Raw genomic sequence first — 17552 nt, forward strand, 5'->3', positions numbered from 1 at the left:
TTAAACACCCATTCTGCCTCATTCTGACTTACTAAATACATATGCCAGCTGTCATAGCTGAGTATGGGGTTTAACAGATACTCCCTTCATACAGCAACCCCCCACCTGCCCCCCAACCTATTTAATATCCTAGTCCCACCACTGTATTCCATTTCTTATCCCGAACCATCATCCATGTGTCACTACAATGTCAACAGCCAAAGTACAAAACATATCATATACTTCTTAACTATCAGTTTGTAACTATCTGTCCCACACATGTGTTCCAGCAAACTCCCTGACCTAAAACGTCACCCTTAGACATTTCTATCTCATTCACTTTTCCATTCACCCTTACCTTTGCCCCCTTCACCATTTTTCACTTCTGCACTCATCTCCCCCCCCCCCCCCCCCCCCCCCCGCCCTCTCTCTCTCTCTCCCCCTCCCTCCCTCCCTCCCTCCCTCCCTCCCTCCTATTTTGGGCTTGTTTCACTGCTGTCACTAAAACCCATCTGTCTCCCCATCCCATATTTCAACACTGCTCTATACTGTTCTTTCATCTTCTCCCACACTTTTGCCTGGATGACTATCACTGGCTAGTGCCTGTACACACTCATTTTTCTGAGTAATTTCCATTATAATAATGACAAGCATGTTTGCTGTGTCACATTATGTAGTTGATGAATACAGATATTGTGAGATGTTTCTTACACAAATACTAACTGCTTTTGCTACCCTATCTTTCCTCATGTAATGTTTACAAATTATGTGCCCTGTACATTATGGTCAATATTAGTTGTCCATCATCCTTTATTGTGCTTTAGCTGATTGTCTGGTGTTCCCAGTTACTTATTTACCTCAGCTTCATGTCAGATCGAAAAAGGAATTAAATTATTGTACAGCATAAAACAAACCTACTGTATTTACTTGTTTATAAAAGTATGAATACAATACACAAACTATAAAATTAAGCCCTTTACAAATTTATAGTAAAATTAGTTCAAGACAAAACTTGATTACCTAAAATATTTGTCACTCCCTTTCCATTCCTGCACACACTCCTAAGAGGGAAATGTCTTTGAGCTTAGCAACTCTGAAAACTGTGAAATCAATATTAAAGTTGGTAATTTTTACACACTACCAGCACCCCACTTCCCTGTCCCCTTGTAGTAGTGCTTGGGTAAGGGATCTTGTACCTAAAATATTTTCCCCAAGATGGTGAGCTATATATGTACAAAGTGCGGTAGAGATGTCTTCAGTGGTTTCTGAGATTTGCCTGCATGTTACCTGCTTCCCTTGTAACTTTTCATTCAGTTTTATATTTTAATAGTTTTAACACCTACATAGAGAGTGCTGTAAAGGGTACATCCCAAGAGATACATTCAAAGGAGGTGGAGAGCAAGAAACAGCCACAAATTCAATGAATTCTGTGACTGATCAAAGGAGAGAAAAGTGGCACAAAGAATGATTTCACATATTCCAGTGGAAAATCTGGGACACTGATTCAGAAGCTGGGAGAAGACCTGTGCCACAACACAAATAATTGTGTCATTGAGTGAGAGTTTCCAAAGTACCAGCAGATAAAACATATGTTCAACAAGTAAACAGAGAACTTACTGAGGTCAAGAATTCTCTAGAATCTAGTGCAAAATTCTCATCTCAATTTATGACCACTGAACAGAAGACTGTCCTTACTGACATGAAATGTAGAAAAGCAGGTGCAGATGGGCTTTACCCAGGAATTCTGGTGCACAACAGTCCAACCTTTTAATGTAATTCTTCACAAAGGAACATTACCACCAAAATTTAAGAGCACTTAAGTTACTGTTATCAAAATTACAGGGAAAGAAGGAACTGCTTCAGAGCACATTTGTATTTAGCTGTGGTTACAAATTCCTGGAAAAAGTTATATTAGACAGAATACAAACCAAATTAATTTTGTGGTACCAACTGAACAAGATAGATTACACCTTGTAGAAGCTGCTGTGAGCAAGTGCTCTCCTTGTCAGCTCACACAGAAACTAGCTACCAGAAATTAAAGACCAGTATAGTTTTCATTCACATGTCAGCAGCTTATGACATGATGTGGCGTAATGGTCTAATATTGAAATTTCTGATAACTGTACCTTAAAAGAGTAAGTAACCTCTTAAGGAACATGTTCAGAAATGAGCAGTGTGAAGTACGCCAAGTTGAAAAGAAGAGCAGACAATGTGTACTCAAATGATGGCTCACCTCAAGGCCCTGTTCTTGCTCTGGCCTTATTCAGTATGTAACAGCAGACCTGCCGGAATTCCAGTATGCAGGATGTGATGATTCAGTCTAAAGTTTCTAAAACAAAAGAAAATATTTTCCACCTATCTAATCATTTAGCAGCAGCAAAGAACAGCCCACAGTTTGGACCTGTGGCATTGCCAATCACAGTAATATGCCAACTTGCCATGGCATCCCATTAGACAAAACTCTTGACATAGCATAAACACCTTTCCAACACGGCTAAGAAAGTACAAAGATGAGTGAACTTGGTGAGGAAGTTGGTAGGTAGTATATGGGAAGCAAACATGTCAGTTGTCCGTGGAGCATGTCTTGCATTGATATATAGGGTGCATTTTAAAAAATCATAACTATTATGTTATTTGTGTGGGAACAATGTACTGTCGGAATGAGAAAACTCTCGAGTTTTACATGGTTCCCACTAGGTAGCAGCAGTGTGCACCCACTTCAGTTCTAGTAAAAATGGTGACAAGACAACAGAAAGCGTTTTCTGTTCTACATTTGGCACAATGCAGGTAATAACTATTCAGTGTGACTTTTGTACTAGGTATGGTGTGGATCCACCTACAACACAGAGCATTAGACGATGGCATGAACAATTCTGAGAAACAGGTTGTTTATGTAAAGGCAAATCCCTGCACCAACCCTGAGTGCCTGAAACAGACATCGAACACCTCTGCCATAATTTCTGAAGGAGTCCGCAGAAACCTGTTCGCTGTGCAGCTCGACAGCTCAACATGCTCCTGCTGTGCATCTGGCATGTGTTGCGTCGACATTTACACGTGAAACCATACAAAATTGAGCTACATCGTGAAAGTGGCAAACAACAACGTGTGGAGTTCTGTAATTTCGTTCTGGGCAAGTTGGAGGTTGACAGTTTTCTTCCACGTTTAGTTTTTAGTGATAGGGGAACATTCCATTTAAATGGAAAGGTGAACCATCATAATGTGAAAATGTGGGGTATGGAACAACCACATGAAGCTGTACAACATGAGAGGGCTTTCCAAAATTTAATGTGTTTCATGCAGTTTCATGAGAAAAGGTGTATGGTCCATTTTTCTTTGCCAAGAACACTGTTACAGGAAGCACATATCTTGATATGCTTTAGAACTTTCTTTTCCCACAGTTGGAGACTGATTCGAATGACTTCATTTACCAACAGGATGGGAAACTGCCACACTGTTATCAGGAAGTGGAGGAGTTTTTAAATCAAAGGATTACTGAGCAATGGATCGGTTATGCTGGAGGAAATGATTCAGCCATACATTACTGGCCTCCAAGGTCACCAGATCTGACACTGTATGCAATTATTTCTTGTGGGGGCTTATAAAAAACTCTGTTTATGTGCCTCCGTTACCAACAACAGTGATTGAACTGAGACATCGCATAAGAGCAGCTGTGGAAGCTGTAACTCAAACATGCTTGTTGCTGTGTGGGAACAATTTGAATACCACATTTCTATATGCCGTGCATTTCAAGGGGGGCCTTATTGAACACCTATGAAAAGGTATTGGGGGGGGGGGGGGGGGGGGACTTTTGAGTCTCCTGTTCATCAAAAATAGAAAAACCATTGTATACATTTATTAGTTCCGAAATATAGATGTGCCAAATCAGATGATTCTTTTTTTATAAACCCTGTACTCTGCAGTAGAATATTGGACATGAGTGTGGTTCTGCAGCGCACATGTGGAAAAAGATGATGATTACTTGAATGATTGTATGAAAACCGTTAAGTGACTCAGTGCTGGTTACGAATACTATCGAACATCTGTGCTGTCTGCTTTTGTTGAAAGGTGGCTCTGTACAATCTCTGCAAGCAAGTCTAAAAATGAATCAGTCCCCCTTCACAAAGTTTTACTCTTGCTGCATAGGAAATGCCTCAAATCCAGAAGACCAGCATATGAAATAGAAATCCAAATGCTCTCCACTGGGTTGAACTGTGATGCTAAATGAAAATGTAAGTGGTAAGCTGTGAAAACCGGGAATCATGAGCTTATTGGCAACTCAACTTTTAAAGTTCCAGGCTTTCATCATCCTGGAAAGGTGTTTGGTAAAGCTTAATACATTTCAAACTGGAGAAGGTATGTGCAAATACACCATGCACAAATGGTGTGTTTGCACTGGTAGGATGTGTGTCTTTGGTGATGTACAGACAATAAGCAACATTGTAAATATGTGTCCTAATAGATGTTTCCCTGCATGAAGTATCTGAAAAGGTGCTTCACTGGGCTTAGTCTTCCAACATTTGTTTGTAGTCTGGACCACTGAATGTTTATATACCCTAAATAGTTGTGCATGTGTATTTTTTAGTGCAGCAAGCTACATAAATTTAAGTATTAACTGTGTTTTTTGTACTTGTCTCTTCTTTTTCCACGTGTTTTTACTTTTAGGAAGCTTTAATTTTCGAGTACTAGTAATAGTGTTCCATAGATTTTGTGTTTGTTTTGAATACAGTCCAGATACAGTTAGTGCTTATTTTCATTGTTTCCAGCAAGAAGTGTCTAGTAACCACAGTTTAGTCAGCTATCAGCCGCCTTTAGTGAATTAGCAGTGTAGTTAAAAGTTGATTACTTAACTCTCTACAGTAAATTGTTGATTTCTTAGGGTGGATAGGATGTGTGACTGCTGTGTACGGATGCAGGAGGAGCTGGCCACTGTTTGCGAACAGCTGAACATGCTGATGGCCATGGTCAGCCGTCTTCAGGCTGCTGCCTCAGAGTGTAGCGGCAGTGGGGAATCTGGTGCATCACATGCCACACACCAGGTGTTACATGCTTCACCCACGGTCCCTGCTGTCGAAACATCTTCGCGGGTACTGGACCCGGTTTGGCCACCCTCTCCCCAAGGAGAGTGGCGGGTCAATGTTGAGGCTGGCTGTGCCAGTGAGTGGACATGTGGCCACTCATTCAGCAAGGTCTGAACAGGCACACGGGGAGGGGTTTATTAGTGATTGGGAGCTCCAATGATAGGTGGTTGATGGAGCCCCTAAAGGAAATAGCGTGTTCACTCAGCCTGCTTGCCGAGGGGGGGGGGGGGGGGGGTCCTCATCCGAGATGTGGAGGAGGCCCTGCCAGCAGACCAGCAGAGTGATAGAGAGCAGTTGGTGCACCTGACTGCAAATTGTTGCTATGTCGACAGCAACGAGTTCTGCCGTCTGGGTTCAGAGTTCATCCTGAGTTCATACAGGAGTTTGGCAGAGTTGGTGAAGGCGCAAAGCCTCGCTCGTGGGGTGGAATCTGAGTCAGCTATTTGTAGTGTCATTCCCAGAACCGATTGCGGTCCTCTGCTTTGGAGCCGAGTGGAAGGCTTAAACCAGAGGCTGAGACGATTCTGTGGAGATCTTGGGTGCAAATTTCTTGACCTTCGCTATCGGGTGGGGAAATGTAGGATCCCCCCGAATGGGTCAGGCATGCACTACACACAGGGAATGACAATATTAATGTGGTAAGGTAAACTGCAGGAGGGTCTATAGAAAGATCCCAGAACTACTCTCATTAATAAACGGTTACAATGCCCACATAGTACTAGGGACGGAAAGTTGGCTGAAACCAGATGTACACAGTAATGAAATTTTAAACTCAGATTGGAATGTATATTGCAGAGACAGGCTGGACAGTGAAGGGGGAGGCGTGTTTATAGCGATAAAAAGTGCAATAGTAGCAAAGGAAATTGACAGGATTCCAAAATGTGAAATAATTTGGGTGAAGATCACAGTTAAAGCAGACTCAAACATGGTAATTGGATGTCTTTATAGGCCCCCTGGCTCAGCAGCTGTTGTGGCAGAACACCTGAAGTATTTCGAGTAGATTTCCCGACCATGTTATAGTTCTGGGTGGAGATTTTAGTTTACCATATATAGACTGGGAGATTCAAAAGTTTATAACAGGTGGCAGGGACAAAGAACCCAGTGAAATTTTTTTAAGTGCATTATCTGAAAACTACCTTGAGCAGTTAAACAGAGAATCGACTCACGATAACATGTTAGACCTTCTGGTGGCAAACAGACCGGAACTATTTGAAACAGTTAATGCAGAACAGGGAATCAGTGATCATAAAGCAGTTACAGCATCTGTGATTTCACTTGTAAATAGAAATATTAAAAAAGGTAGCTAAATTTCTGTGTAGTGAAAGTGACAAAAAGCAGATTTCAGAGTACTTCATGGCTCAACACAAAAGTATTATCTCATGTACAGATAATGTTGAGGATCAGTGGACAAAGTTCAAAACCATCATACAATATGCATTAGATGAGTAAGTGCCAAGCAAGATCATAAGAGATGGAAAAGAGCCACAGTGGTACAACAACTGAGTTAGAAAACTGCTGCGGAAGCAAAGGGAACTTCACGGCAAACATAAACATAACCAAAGCCTTGCATACGAACAAAAATTACATGAAGCAAAATGTAGTGTGAGGAGGGCTATGCGAGAGGTGTTCAACGAATTCGAAAGCAAAGTTCTATGTTCTGACTTGGCAGAAAATCCTAAGAAATTTTGGTCTTATGTCAAAGCGGTAAGGGGATCAAAACAAAATGTCCAGACACTCTGTGACCAAAATGGTACTGAAGCAGAGGATGACAGACTAAAGGCTGAAATACTAAGTGTCTTTTTCCAAAGCTGTTTCACAGAGGAATACTGCACTGTAGTTCCTTCTCCAGATTGTCGCACAGATGACAAAATGGTAGATATCGAAATAGATGACACAGGGATAGAAAAACAATGAAGATCGCTCAAAAGAGGAAGGGCTGCGGGACCTGATGGGATACCAGTTCAATTTTACACAGAGTACGTGAAGGAACTTGCCCCTTTTTGCAGCGGTGTACTGTAGGTCTCTAGAAGAGAGTAGCGTTCCAAAGGATTGGAAAAGGGCACAGGTCATCCCTGTTTTCAAGAAGGGACGTCAAACAGATGTGCAGAACTATAGACCTATATCTCTTATGTCGACCAGTTGTAGAATTTTGGAACACACATTATGTTCGAGTATAATGACTTTTCTGGAGACTAGAAATCTACTCTGTAGGAATCACCATGGGTTTCGAAAAACTCGATTGTGTGAAACCCAGCTCGCGCTATTCGTCCACGAGACTCATAGGGCCATAGACATACACTTCCAGGAAGATGCTGTGTTTCTTGACTTCCGCAAGGCGTTTGATACAGTTTCCCACAGTCGTTTGATGAACAGAGTAAGAGCATATGGACTATCAGACAAATTGTGTGATTAGATTGAAGAGTTCCTAGATAACAGAATGCAGCATGTCATTCTCAATGGAGAGAAGTCCTCCGAAGTAAGAGTGATTTCAGGTATGCCGCAGGGGAATGTCGTAGGACCATTGCTTTTCACAATATATATAAATGACCTTGTGGATGACATCGGAACTTCACTGAGGCTTTTTGTGGATGATGCTGTAGTATATCGAGAGGCTGTAACAATGGAAAATTGTACTGAAATGCAGGAGGATCTGCAACGAATTGATGCATGGTGTAGGGAATGGCAATTTAATCTCAGTGTAGACAAGTGGAATGTGCTGTGAATACATAGAAAGATCATTTATCATTTAGCTACAATAAAGCAGCTCAGAAATTGGAAGCAGTTAATTGCGTAAATTATCTGGGAGTAGGCATTAGGAGTGATTTAAAATGGAATGACTATATAAAATTAATCGTCAGTAAAGCAGATGCCAGACTGAGATTCATTGGAAGAATCCTAAGGAAATGCAGTGCGAAAACGAAGGGAGTAGTTTACAGTACGCTTGTTCGCCCACTGCTTGAATACTGCTCACTGGTGTGGGATCCATACCAGATAGGGTTGATAGAAGAGATAGAGAAGATCCAACGGAGAGCAGTGTGCTTCGTTACAGGATCATTTAGCAATCATGAAAGCGTTATGGAGATGATAGATAAACTCCAGTGGCAGACTCTGCAAGAGAGACGCTCAGTAGCTCGGTACAGGCTTTTGTTGAAATTTCGAGAACATATTTTCACCGAGGAGTCAAGCAGTATATTGCTCCCTCCTACATATATCTCGTGAAGAGACCATGAGGATAAAATGAGAGAGATTAGAGCCCACACAGAGGCATACCGAAAATCTTGCTTTCCACGAACAACACGAGACTGAAATAGAAGGGAGAACCAATAGAGGTACTCAAGGTACCCTCCGCCACACACCATCAGGTGGCTTGTGAAGTATGGATGTAGATCTAAACGTAGAAATATGTATGTCAGTTTTCTTGTTGCCATTGATACATGTGGTGCTGCTGCTGCTGCTGCTGATGGTGCTAGTAGCACTAGTAGTAGTAGTACCATTGAGTAATCATATGTTATATTATCACAATGATTTACTTTTGATTTTTCAGTGATATTGTTATTAAAATAATTTTTTTGTATTTTCCTCACAGGGATGGACCTCGTCCATTTGGATTGGCAATTACTGGTAGTGCACACCAGCCAACATTTAGCAGTTCCTCTGAGACCAAAAGTCGTATTATGATTGAAAAACGGGATGATGTGGTACGGCCAAATGTTAGTAGCAGTGGAGGAACTCCTGGTTCCAGCAAATCTTGTGATGGCACACCAAGCCCTGCTGGAAGTACACCTGTCAAAGGCGTTCAGGCAGATAATAGCCTAGCTGGAACCCAAGTAGTTATCGGAGTAACTGACAACAAGCATCGCTCAACAAGCAATGCAGAAACGTAAGTTAATAAATGAAAATATATCTCCAGCAAGTTGTGTGTACTCTTTTCTTTCTTCTTGACTGTAATTGTATCCAAGCTATCGTAGAAAATTTGCAGTTTGTTCTTGGTTATCACCTTGCAATTTGTGTGTTAAACAATGGCAACTCTAGGTTGGAATATCAATAATATTAGGAAAATGATAGAGTGCTACTTACCATAAAGATGACCTGTTGATCTGCAGGCAGACACAATGAAAACCCTGTTACACATTAATAGCTTTTGGACAAAGCCTTTTTCAGCAAAGGAAACATCTCATATCCTGACAAGAAAGCACACATCATGCATGCATGACCACTAGCAAATGATCGAAGCATCTAACCTTCGGCATTCTTCTGTAGCACTATATTCACTTACATACTTGACTCACTCCTACAAATACACTGGTCAAAACAATTAGGGAATCAGTTTAGATGTCTGTGTTCTGAAGTATTGTCATTGGCAGACTGAACTAAAATGGTTCAACATCTTTCTTTCGGTTCTACGGGGTGGAGACAACAACATTACGAAACTTTCTGGCAGATTAAAGCTGCGTGCTGGACTGAGACTCGAACTTGGATCCTTTGCCTTTCGTGGGCAAGTGCTCTACCTCTGAACTACAAAAGCATTCCTGGAGTGCTAATTCTGCAAGGTTCGCAGGAGAGCTTCTGTGAAGTTTGGGAGGTAGGAGACGGGATACTGGCAGAACTGAAGCTGTGAGGATGGGGCATGAATCGTGCTTGGGTAGCTCAGATGGTAGAGCACTTGCCACGAAAGGCTAAGTTCCTGAGTTAGAGTCTCAGTCCAGCACACAGTTTTAATCTGCCAGGAAGTTTCATATTACTACAAAAGCATTCCTGGAGTGCTAATTCTGCAAGGTTCGCAGGAGAGCTTCTGTGAAGTTTGGGAGGTAGGAGACGGGATACTGGCAGAACTGAAGCTGTGAGGATGGGGCATGAATCGTGCTTGGGTAGCTCAGATGGTAGAGCACTTGCCACGAAAGGCTAAGTTCCTGAGTTAGAGTCTCAGTCCAGCACACAGTTTTAATCTGCCAGGAAGTTTCATATTAGCACACACTCCGCTGCAGAGGGAAAATCTCTTTCAACAATATTACGATCACTGAGATAGTGGTAATAACAGAAAGCTACTGCAGGTGGGATTGGTGTTGACTTGTGTTTACTCTATCATACGAATTACACAAGTAGTTGGATTCAGGGAGAGCCATAGGACGGATGGAAGTGGGACAGACACAGAGAGAGGTGGCTGCAGGCATTTGAGTGTCCCAGAGTGTAATATCTAGGACCTGGACACAATGTCAGACAACAGGAACCGTTAAAAGAAGGCACGGCCAAGGTCATCCGTGGGTAACATCAAAAAGAGATGACCATTATCTCTGGTTAACAGCTCGCCGAGACAGGAGGCTGACTGCACCTCAGTTGCAATGCACCCTCGAGGCAGCAACAAGACAAAATCACCTTCGGGAACGTGGCCTGTACGCAGTGAGGCCTATGGTGTGTGTCCCATTAAAACCGTGACACCAGTTAGCCCACAAAAACTGGGTGAAGGAACATCAGGATTGGAGTCTTACTTTTCATAGATGAGTCTAAGATCTTGTGTTCAGCCGGACAACGCCTTTCCCTTATCTGGAGAGAATGTGGAATTCAGAACAATCTTGCTACCGTGCAGGAAACATCACCATATCATGGTGGTTGACGAATAGTGTGGGCAAGAGTCACTATTGGTGGACGTACGGACCTCTATGCTGTTCAGAATGGTGCTTTGACTGCTCAGAGGTATAGATACGAGATCCTTCGACCTTCTGTTGTGCCCTACACAGGTGCCATCGGAGATGGGTTCCTTTTGGTGGACGATAACACTCTTCGTACAGAGCTGCACTGGTGGGGAATGTGCTTGAAGCTGAGGGAATTGAACGAATGGAGTGACTAGCTTTTTCACTGGATTTCAACACAATTGAGCATGTCTAGGATGCATTTGGCAGGCACATTGCAGCCACATCAGCACCTCCAACAATGGTTGCAGAGCTGGATATTGCACTCATGGCAGAATGGTCAAAGCTCCCTCAAGAGCTGATTGATAACCTCACACTGTCCGTGCCATGCAGGTGTGCACCTGTACTGGCTGCCCGAGTTGATCACACACCATATCATATGGCAATGAAATGACTGTATCACTATTATGGTAGCCTCATGGTGCCCCACTCTATGTAAATGCCTTGTAAACCTCCAGTAAAGAGTTGAGACAGCAATATATCGTACTTTATCACACACACATTCCATTTGTAACTGCTTCCCTTTCATGCCTCTCAACTCTTGTAACTGCTATCTGATTTCTGTAAAAATTGTAAAGAGCCTTCTACTCCCTGTATTTTATGCCTGCCACCTTAAGAGTTTGAAAGAGAGTATTCCAGTCAAAATTGTCAAAAGCTTTCTCTAACTCTACAGATGCTATAAGTGTAGGTTTGTCTTTCCTTAACCTATCTTCTATGAGAAGTTGTAAGATCAGTATTGCCTCACATCTTCCTACATTTCTATGGAATCAAAACTGAACTTCCCCTAGTTCAGTTTCTACCAGTTTTTCCAATCTTCTATAAAGAATTCATGTTAATATTTTGCAGCCGTGACTTATTAAACTGATAGTTTCTCACCTGTCAGCACCTGCTTTCTTTGGAATTAGAAATATTATATTCTTCTTGAAGTCTAAGAGTATTTTGCTTGTCTCATACATCTTGCTCGCCAGATGGAAGAGGTTAGTCATGGCTGGCTCTCGCTTGATTTTCAATAGTTCTAACAGAATGTTGTCTACTCTCGGGGCCTTGTTTCGACTTAGGACTGTCAGTACTCTGTCAAATTCTTCACGCAGTATTATATCTTCCTTCTCATCTTCATCAACATCCTCTTCCATTTCCAAAATGTTACCCTCAAGTGTATGTCCTGTGTATTGACTCTCTATATACTCCTACGACATATGTTAGAAAATAGATTAAGGAAAGACAAACCTATGTTTATAGCATTTGTAGACTTAGAGAAGGCTTTTGACAATGTTGACTGGAATACTCTCCTTCAAATTCTGAAGGTGGCAGGGGTAAAATACAGGGAGCGAAAGGCTATTTACAATTTGTACAGAAACCAGATGGCAGTTATAAGAGTCGAAGGACATGAAAGGGAAGCAGTGGTTGGGAAGGGAGTAAGACAGGATTGCAGTCTCTCCTCGATGTTTTTCAGTCTGTATATTGAGCAAGCAGTGAAGGAAACAAATGAAAAATTTGGAGTAGGTATTAAAATCCATGGAGAAGAAATAAAAACTTTAAGGTTCGCCGATGACATGGTAATTCTGTCAGAGACAGCAAAGGACTTGGAAGAGCAGTTGAACGGAATGGATAGTGTCTTGAAAGGAGGATATAAAATGAACATCAAGAAAAGCAAAACGAGGATAATGGAATGTAGTCGAATTAAGTCGGGTGATGCTGAAGGAATTAGATTAGGAAATGAGACACTTAAAGTAGTAAAGGAGTTTTGCTATTTGGGGAGCAAAATAACTGATGATGGTCAAAGTTGAGAGGATATAAAATGTAGACTGGCAATGGCAAGGAAAGCGTTTCTGAAGAAGAGAAATTTGCTAACATCGAGTATAGATTTAAGTGTCAGGAAGTCATTTCTGAAAGTATTTGTATGGAGTGTAGCCATGTATGGAAGTGAAGCATGGACAATAAATAGTTTGGACACGAAGAGAATAGAATCTTTCGAAATGTGGTGCTACAGAAGAATGCTGAAGATTAGATGGGTAGATAATATTACTAATGAGGAGGTATTGAATAGGATTGGGGAGAAGAGAAGTTTGTGGCACAACTTGACAAGAAGAAGTGATCGGTTGGTAGGACATGTTCTGAGGCATCAAGGGATCACCAATTTAGTATTGGAGGGCACCGTGGAGGGTAAAAATCATAGAGGGAGACCAAGAGATGAATACAGTAAGCAGATTCAGAAGGACGTAGGTTGTAGTAGGTACTGGGAGATGAAGAAGCTTGCACAGGATAGAGTAGCATGGACAGCTGCATCAAACCAGTCTCAGGACTGAAAACCACAACAACAACAACATATACTCCTTTCACCTTTCTGCTTTCCCATCTTTGCTTAGGTCTGGTTTTCCATCTGATGTCTTGATAGTAACACAGGTGGTTCCCTTTTCTGCAAAAGTTCTTGCTTAGCCATCCTGTCAATCTCAGTTTTTAGACATTTGTATTCTCTTTTGCCTGCTTCATGTACTGCATTTTTATATTGTCTCCATTCATCAAGTAAATTCAATATATCTCGTTTTACCCAAGGGTTTCTGCTAGCACTTGACTTTTTACCTACTTCATCCTCTGCTGCTTTCACTATTTCATCTCTCAAAGCTATCCATTCTTGTTCTATTCTATTCTATTCCTTTCCCCCCATCTTGTCAATCATTCTCCAATGGTTCCTCTGAAACTCTTTACAATCTCAGGTTCTTTCAGTATATTCCTATCTTTTTGCAGTTTATTCAGTTTTAAACTACAGTTCATCACCAATAAATTGAGCCCAGAGGCCACATCTGCCCCTCGAAATGTCTTACAATTTAAAACCTTGTTTCTGAAATCTCTGTGTTACCATCATATAATCAGTGTGAAAGCTTCTGGTGTCTCCAGGTCTCTTCCACATATAGATCCTTCTTTCATGGTTCCCAAACCAAGTGTTAGCTATGTTTAAATTATGCTCTGTTCAAAATTCTACCAGGTGGCTTCCTCTTTCATTCCTTTCCCGTGGTCCATATTCACCTATTATTTTTCCTTCTCTTCCTTTTCCCACTATCAAATTGCAGTATCCTATTATTATTGTTATTATTATTATTATTATTATTATTATTATTATTATTATTATTATTATTATTAACTTTTCATCTCCCTCAATTGTCTGAAAATTTCTTTTGTCTCATCATACATTTCTTCAATCTCCTCATCATATGCAGAGCTAGTTGTCATGTAAACTTACCCTACTGTGGTGGGTGTGGGCTCCATGTCTACCTTAGTTACAATAATGCGTTCATTATGTTGCTCGTAGCAGCTTATCCACATTCCTATTTTTTAAACCTACTCTGCATTACTTTGTATTTATAACCCTTATTCACCTGATCAGATGTCCTGTTCCTCCTGCCACTGAACTTCACTAACTCCCACAATATCTAATTTTGATGTATCCATTAATAATGAACATTAATAAAACTAAAACAAGGGTAATGAAATTTGGTCAAAATAGATTGGTGATGCTGAGGGAATTACATTAGAAAATGAGGCATTATGCGCAGCAGATGAGTTTTGTTATTTGGGCAACAAAACAACACAGGATGGACTAGCTTGTTAGCATCTTTAGATTGAAGGCGAAGGTGACAACAACACATCTGTTACATTTTATGCCTCTTTCTTGCATCTCACCAGCCAGGAATATCACTTTGTAAACATATTCTTTCATAAAAACATTTTTTAATTTATGTTTTAGTCCAATAACACTTTCAAATACGCACAGCTGAGTCAACATTTTATGACCTGTGTCCACCATGACACTGAATGTCTGCTGGTGGCTTTGCACACACATAATGTTGGAAAGGAAAGTATATTAATGGGGCAAAGATGAATGTTAACACATTTTAATCACAGTACAGGCTTCCAATAGGGAAATCCACTGACATATGGTTGATAGAGAGCTGATTGTTATAGCATGGTGCCTAGAAATGAGCGTGTCAGAAATGGAAGCAAGATATGGAACAAGAGTAGGTGACAGGCATTGTATTGTGACATGTCATCACAGAATGTGGAGGTCGAAAGCTTGCCTGGTCTGTAAAACAGGATAGGTGGTGATCTGTGGCAGATATGATGACAGAGTTCAGTGCTGGTGCAGTTGAAAGTGTTTCAGAGCAGACTGTTCAACACACATTGTTGATCATGGGGTTCCGTAGCAGATGGCCGCTACATGTTCCCACACTGATACAGTGGTGGTGGTGACAACTTCCACCAGAATAACTGTCCATGTCACAAGCCCAGAATCGTGTTACAGTGGGTAGTTATTCACAGACCATGCAGATTGTATAAGACATAGACATTTAAAATTAAATAACATTACAACATAGTACAAATGCCAGTTATAAGTGAATGCACGTTGATGTGTGGTCAACCAAATTCATCTGATCAGAATCATATAGAAGCTACTTGATGCAGGCTCCATGCTCACAAACTACTGGCTTGCTATTTATATGAATTGAATTACTTGTGCAAAAACCCATTTGCTGCATTGTTTACATAGGTGAAGCAAAATACTGTTAAAAGGTATCATAATGTTTTGGCTCCTCCCTGTATCTCTGCTTTTTATCATTCCCTAACCATATTCTCAACTGTCTCACTTAGACCCCCCTTTCCTGTGTCGCCCAATGTCACAATCCGTATAGAATAGAAAATAATAGCACATTTTCAAACAGAGACATGAAGTACAGTTTGTCCTATAAATTTAAACATTCTGCATTAAGGAAAGAAGACTAACTTCGTCTTACCCTTGAATTTTCATGTATTTTTACCCACACTTCATAATTTGAAATAGCAGTTAAGTATGGTTCCACATCATGTCCGTAAGCATGTTGTAGTGTCTTATACGATCTATATGGTGTATGGATAACTGTTCCGCTAACATTAATAACAAATTCTGGTGACTCATTTCTGAAAAAGAGTGAAAAGACAAAATAATAGTACCAACAGTAAGATATGTCTGGTGATGAACGTATTGAACAGTTCTGACTTCAATAATGTGAATGTTTTTGTACGGAATGCGGAAGCTAGGGAGGATGGTGCAATGCCTGTGTATGCATGTGTAGTGGAAGGAGAGAGATAGAGGAAATAAGAAAATGGAAGAGTATGTGTAGAGCCTAAGAAATTATGGAGAACAATGCCAAAGATGTGAATAAAACCCACACCACTAATTTATTGTAAGCATGTTTTTGTTACTGCTAATAATTTACGAATTCTGTGTGCAGTAATGATTAATATTAGAAACTTAACATAGCTTAATATTTTATCTGTATATTTGTAAGCGTTTTAGACAAATAAAATTAATGTGATAATGGATACCCATGACAGACAATCAAAGACCATATACAAAGAATTGCAAAAACTATCATTTTGCTGAAAAGATTTAATGTGTCAGTTCTTATTTGATAATTGACTTAGAAAATTACTTAAGAAATGTGTTTTCAAAGAAACTGTTACAAAGATTTGTCATTTAACTCCCATGTTTTCTGAAATATTTTCTATTGTATGCCTGGTAGTTGCTTAACCATTAATACTGTGTGCTCAACGAGAGAGACAAAGTACAAGTAAATCTTGAACCCGTTAGAATAATAGTGTCCTCTGTCAGTACTGGTCATATAAAAATAAAAAATAAACTTTTGCTGCCCTTAGGTCCTTCCATAGATTTTGTAACACTGTGCAAATGTTTTTACTGTCATAGTGTACTTAGTAATCACAGTAATATTAATTTCCTACCCCTTACAGTTACCACTACTCCATTACATAAACAGCTTAACAAAGGAATAAAATGTAAATCTAGGGCTACGTGGTGAAATGCTTTATCTGATCTAATTTATAAGTTCTTTATCACACCCAATGGAAGGGTCCACTAAAAAAACTACTTTTGTTTGAGGTCCGACATAAATACGATAGTATTCATCAAACATATGAAAATACTTTCTGTTTTCTTTCTTTCTTTTTAAAGTCAGAAATCCAAGATTCTTCCAAGATCTTGTATTAAAAGTTGCTTTAAATACTATTTTTCCTCCATCTTTCTGTGTCATCTGGCCATTTTCAGAATCTTACCAATACTCACCCATAAACTCTCAGGTGCTAATCTTGTACTCAAATGAAGAAGCTTGTTCAAGATCTTCCAAAATTCAGGTACAGTCTGAGCCCTCAAATATGTTTGTCCAAGCAACAAGTGCGACATAGGCATCTCAACTCTGCCATGTTTGGCTGTAGGTGAATTTTTGAAATGAACATGTGCTTCAGCCTTTCCCACACTATGAATTTTTCGAATGAATTGCTAACAAACTGGACACCATTTTAACAAGAGACTGTGTGGCCTCAGTTGTAATTAGGGATTTTTTTATCAGATAAAATACTACATACAGTGCTGAGACCAACAGTCCATCAACACTAGAAATACACTGTCGAGGAGTTCCTTGAAAAATTAAGCTGATTCTTGTTTTATTGTTGACTGCGTTTACTTAAACTTATGGATAGACTTTTTTCGGTTTCCTAAACATTTTATTTTTATCTGTTCTTACTTGTATGTTGTAATTTCATGTAGTGACACGTTCCATGATCTTGGAGATTTGCTCCCATGGAACTTGATGTGTAAGTAATAAATAAATGAATCATCTCTTCCCCTTAGATTTAATCTGAAAATGTCAAATGTGGCTAAACCAGTAATGCTTTGTAGGATTATAGGACATGTCCTGTAGTGTGTGACTCTGACATAGTTCCCATTGCAGTTTCAACACATTCATTCAGATTTTTAAAATAA

The 17552-nt window shown here is 40.2% G+C and overlaps 1 protein-coding gene across 2 annotated transcripts in view; it reads left to right on the top strand.

The window, feature by feature from the left end:
- The window catches only part of LOC126285323 (protein HIRA), a 236297-nt gene that overhangs the window by 131470 nt on the left and 87275 nt on the right, over positions 1-17552 (top strand). For both annotated transcript variants that reach the window (XM_049984625.1, XM_049984626.1), the window contains one exon: positions 8644-8937. In XM_049984625.1, the coding sequence (XP_049840582.1) occupies positions 8644-8937 (294 nt within the window). The remainder of the gene's footprint in view (positions 1-8643; positions 8938-17552) is intronic.

The sequence above is a fragment of the Schistocerca gregaria genome, chromosome 8 (assembly GCF_023897955.1).
Source record: "Schistocerca gregaria isolate iqSchGreg1 chromosome 8, iqSchGreg1.2, whole genome shotgun sequence".
Lineage (NCBI taxonomy): Eukaryota > Metazoa > Arthropoda > Insecta > Orthoptera > Acrididae > Schistocerca > Schistocerca gregaria.